This window comes from Panicum hallii, chromosome 2 (assembly GCF_002211085.1).
Source record: "Panicum hallii strain FIL2 chromosome 2, PHallii_v3.1, whole genome shotgun sequence".
Lineage (NCBI taxonomy): Eukaryota > Viridiplantae > Streptophyta > Magnoliopsida > Poales > Poaceae > Panicum > Panicum hallii.
In genome coordinates this window covers 48127830-48131885 of record NC_038043.1, presented here as the reverse complement: position 1 = coordinate 48131885, position 4056 = coordinate 48127830, and the positions used below count along the sequence as shown (strand labels likewise).

The 4056-nt window shown below is 61.3% G+C and overlaps 1 protein-coding gene across 1 annotated transcript; it reads left to right on the top strand.

Annotated features, from left to right (window-relative positions):
• The first annotated feature begins 1668 nt into the window (after positions 1–1668).
• Positions 1669–3467, top strand: LOC112882851 (protein SHI RELATED SEQUENCE 1-like). Its single transcript, XM_025948010.1, has 2 exons — positions 1669–2675; positions 2773–3467. The coding sequence occupies exons 1-2, from the start codon at positions 2096–2098 to the stop codon at positions 3174–3176; spliced, it is 984 nt and encodes a 327-aa protein (XP_025803795.1). The 5' UTR covers positions 1669–2095; the 3' UTR covers positions 3177–3467.
• The last annotated feature ends 589 nt before the right edge of the window (positions 3468–4056 follow it).

Below are 4056 nucleotides of genomic sequence, written 5' to 3'. Positions count from 1 at the left end.
GCGTCAGCAACCGTGGTGGCCATCAGATTCTAGTCCAGGTGAAAAAAGCTTAATCCTGACGCTCGATGGATCGAGCTTTTCGGCAATCATGCGCGCTACTGCTACCCTGCTAGCACAAATCTGCAACGCCGTGAGGCTGCCGGATTGGGTGGCTTGGCCTACGTACAGTTTCCTCAAGCCTTGACAATAAGATGCTCTAGGCTTGTAATTTTAAGCTAAAACATCAAGTTATGGATGGGAATGTCAACGGAGCATCTTCTCAAGCAGCAGCAGCAGGCTCCACAGAGAAAGAGAAACCTGCGTGCAGAATGCCACACTAGATATTTAAACAAAAGAATGCCACACTAGCAATGACCAAAAACTACACAGGCTGGTGTCAAAAGAAAAAACAGGCTTCTCAGGATAAAAAATCCACGTCGATCCAGGCACATACCATCATCCCTTTCCCTGCAAACCGGGACTAGCGGCTGACCGGACCACCACGCGCGTTTGCGTACACGGGCAAGCTGGTCTCCCGCGGGACATGGATTCCGGCTACGTAACGCGTATCTCCGACTAGCTCACCGGACTCGCACTGCCGCCCCCTCCGTTAGTTTATTCAACGCCCCAATGGCCAATCCGACGCCGGTGCCCGGTGGCAGACGGGTGACCCCGGTGGTCGTGGCGAGCAATAAACTAGACGCCGCGAGGCGACAGCGACGCCACCCGCTTTGCAACAACCCGGGCCGCGGCAAGGCTGGGCAAGTTGCGCAAGGAGAGCGGAGGAGGGAGAGGGAGACGGGCGGCGGCGCGGATGATGGAGCGCGACCCGCCCGACGCAGGGCGCGCAAGGACGGGTGATGTGGCCGGACACGAGGCGGGCCGGGGGCTCCGTCCGGGACCCGCGCCCGTGCGGATCGCGCGCATGTTCGGGGGGTTGGACTTGGACCCCGCGGCGCGTCGCCGTGCCCGACTCGGCGCCGCGACCTTGAACTCGCGCGCTCCCGTGCCGTGGCGTGGACGAGGTGGGAGGAGCAGGGCCGGATTGAAAGCAGCTGTCCGCGCGGCACGTAAAGACGGCAGCAAAGGCAGCTCCCGTGTCTCCCGGTCTTGACCAGGGCTGCGGGCGGCGGGGGCGTGCATGGCCGGCGCCCGCGCCGCCCGTGCCCGATCGACCAGACGGTGTCGGCGGGGACGCGTCGGGGCGCAAGCGAACAAGGCGGGCAGGGGCCTGCGCGGCGGGCGCAAGTTTTCTGGCAGCAGTACGCGGATTAGACAACGATTTTTCGCGGTGGGATTTCTCTGTTCCTCAGTTCCTGTGATGATCTCACGAGCGTTCGCGCCCGTGGATATGGCTCCGAGGCTTTGAATAATGGATTGACCAAATGGGCAGGGAGAGAGGAGGGAGGGGGCCGGCAGACCCCGGATAGAAACATGCATGCAGGGCTGGATTCTGGAGCACGCCACCATGATCATGCGGCAATCCTTGCGGGTACCCCAGGCTCCAGCACATTCCATTCCAGCTACGCCATATTCAGGAGGCGGCACCGCACGGCAGGGGCAGGGCCAGCCATCACGTTGCCCCCATATTCTATTGGGCGACGGCACTGTACCTGTACCCCCCCCCCTCTCTCTCTCCTGGCCCCCTTTTCCGTCTCTTCTCTCCTCTCGCAACGCTGGCCCTCTCTCTATCTCTACTATCTATCAGCAGCAGCCGTGCTGCCGTGCTGGTGCGGTGCCTCTGTCTCTCTCGCGGCGCGGAAAGGAGATAGAGAGAAAGAGAGAGAGAAGAGAGGGCGGGCGCAGCATTGGCAGGCAATAAATGGCAGTTTAGGTGCGCGCAGGCTGATGGCGGCGTGGCAGGTCCTCTCTGTCGCCTCACCGTCTTAACTCCGGCCGCGCAGCGCGCACCACGAACCACACCGCCGCTGCCTCCGAGCGCGCGGGTTTTTAATCTGTGCCCCGAGCGCATGAGCTCGCCGCCCACAGCACAGACTACGAGCAGCCAGGCGGTCCGGCAGGCAGGCGGCGGGGCGGCGTGCTGAGCTGACCTTCCGCCTCCACTACCACCTAGCCGGGCACGGCGAACGGCACGGCGGCCTATGGATTTGGGCGCATGGCGGGGTTCCCTCTAGGCGGAGGAGGCCACAGTCACAGCCACAGCCGCGACGCCCCCGCGCCGTCCGTCCCGCCGGTGCACCCCTCCGACGCAGCCGCCGCCGCGTCCTTCCTCTACGCCGCGCGCGCGGGGGCCGGGCTGCAGCTATGGCAGCAGCACGAGCAGCAACAGCAGCAGCACCCGTTCTACGGCTCCAACATCATCCGCTTCTCCGATGACCCGCCCGGCGCCGCTCCCTCGCTCACGGGCGCCGCGTCCTCGTCCTCGTCGCGCGGCACCCGGGGCGGCGGGGGAAGCGGCGGCGGCGGCGGGGTCAGCTGCCAGGACTGCGGCAACCAGGCCAAGAAGGACTGCGCGCACCAGCGCTGCCGCACCTGCTGCAAGAGCCGCGGCTTCAGCTGCAGCACCCACGTTAAGTCCACCTGGGTCCCCGCCGCCAAGAGGCGCGAGCGCCAGCAGCAGCTCGCCGTGCTTGCGGCCTCCGCCGCCGCCACCACCGCGGGCGCCGGCCCGTCCCGCGACCCCACCAAGCGCCCGCGCGCGCGTCTCTCTGTCGCCACCCCCACCACATCCTCGGGTACATGCCAATCATGCACGTCGATTAACCTGCGCGCGATCCGCGTCGTCTAATCCTGTCTCGTGATCATATCCTTGTCTTGTGTTCATGCGCGCAGGGGATCAGCAGATGGTCACGGTGGCCGAGAGGTTCCCGCGGGAGGTGAGCTCGGAGGCGGTGTTCCGGTGCGTGCGGCTGGGGCCGGTCGACCAGGCCGAGGCGGAGGTCGCGTACCAGACCACCGTCAGCATCGGCGGCCACGTGTTCAAGGGCATCCTTCACGACGTCGGCCCTCACAGCCTGGGGACTCCCGGCGGCAGCGGCGGCGCCATCGAGTACCACTTCCGCCACGCCGGGGACGGGTCACCGCCCAGCACGGCCGCCGCTGGCGACGTAGGCGGCGGTGGCGTGGCCAATGTCATCGTATCATCGGCTGTGGTGATGGACCCGTACCCGACGCCCGGTCCCTACGGCGCGTTCCCGGCCGGCGCCGCGTTCTTCCACGGCCACCCGAGGCAGTGACCGGCGCGGCGCGCTCGCCAGGCGCCGTCTAGCTGTAACGACACCATGACTCCCATCTCTCGCTCGCTCGATCTGTCAATTTCGTTAGCTTCCCTAAATTCTTAGCTTCTTATTGAGATGCATAAATTGATGTTCCTTCTAGAGCCTAGCTAGCTTAGGCGCGCCTTAGACTTGTTGCTTCTTGGGATCATTTGATGAGGTGAGTAGCAATATACTCAAGTCACTGCAAATGGTTGAAATCTGACAGTTAGTGACCTTGATGAGACATTTGAGATGATTTCTTGCACTGTTCTTCTTGTTCTTTCTAATGGTGCTGTTAACTGGATCTTGTGATTGTGGTGTGGTTTTGCTCGGTATTATAACGCTAAGGTTTCTTTGCTCTTTCGCCATGTAGCTTCTATGCTGCATGTGTCTTCCATAAGGAGAGACCCCTTTGCTTTACTAGTTGCACCTTTGCTCTTCAAAAGCTGAGCCCTAGAAACCTAGTCGGCTTTAATTGGTAGCTCGTGAATCCTTGATATGGTGCCGTGTTAAGTATTGCCTGTGGTTAGATGAGAGAGAGAGGGTCGAGTCATCATATGCTCATGGTAGAGAGACAAAATGATCCGATGATTGGAAGCTGTGACCGATCGAGCCATGCGCCGATCCCTTGTTTGATTCAGGGAGTTTTTTTATGTTACAACTCTGAGGAGATCTGGAGATGAGGGCTTGCACATTCTCGTGTTCTTCGACTCTGACATGATCTTGTTTCCTCGTTGATCCCGTCACGGCAGGTCCAGAATATTTATTTTCATGGCTTTTGTACAGCATCCTGGATTCCTACTATTGTTGCACAGGGGATTAGCCTGTTTGGGCATAACTTTTTCACCTCTGCAATGCT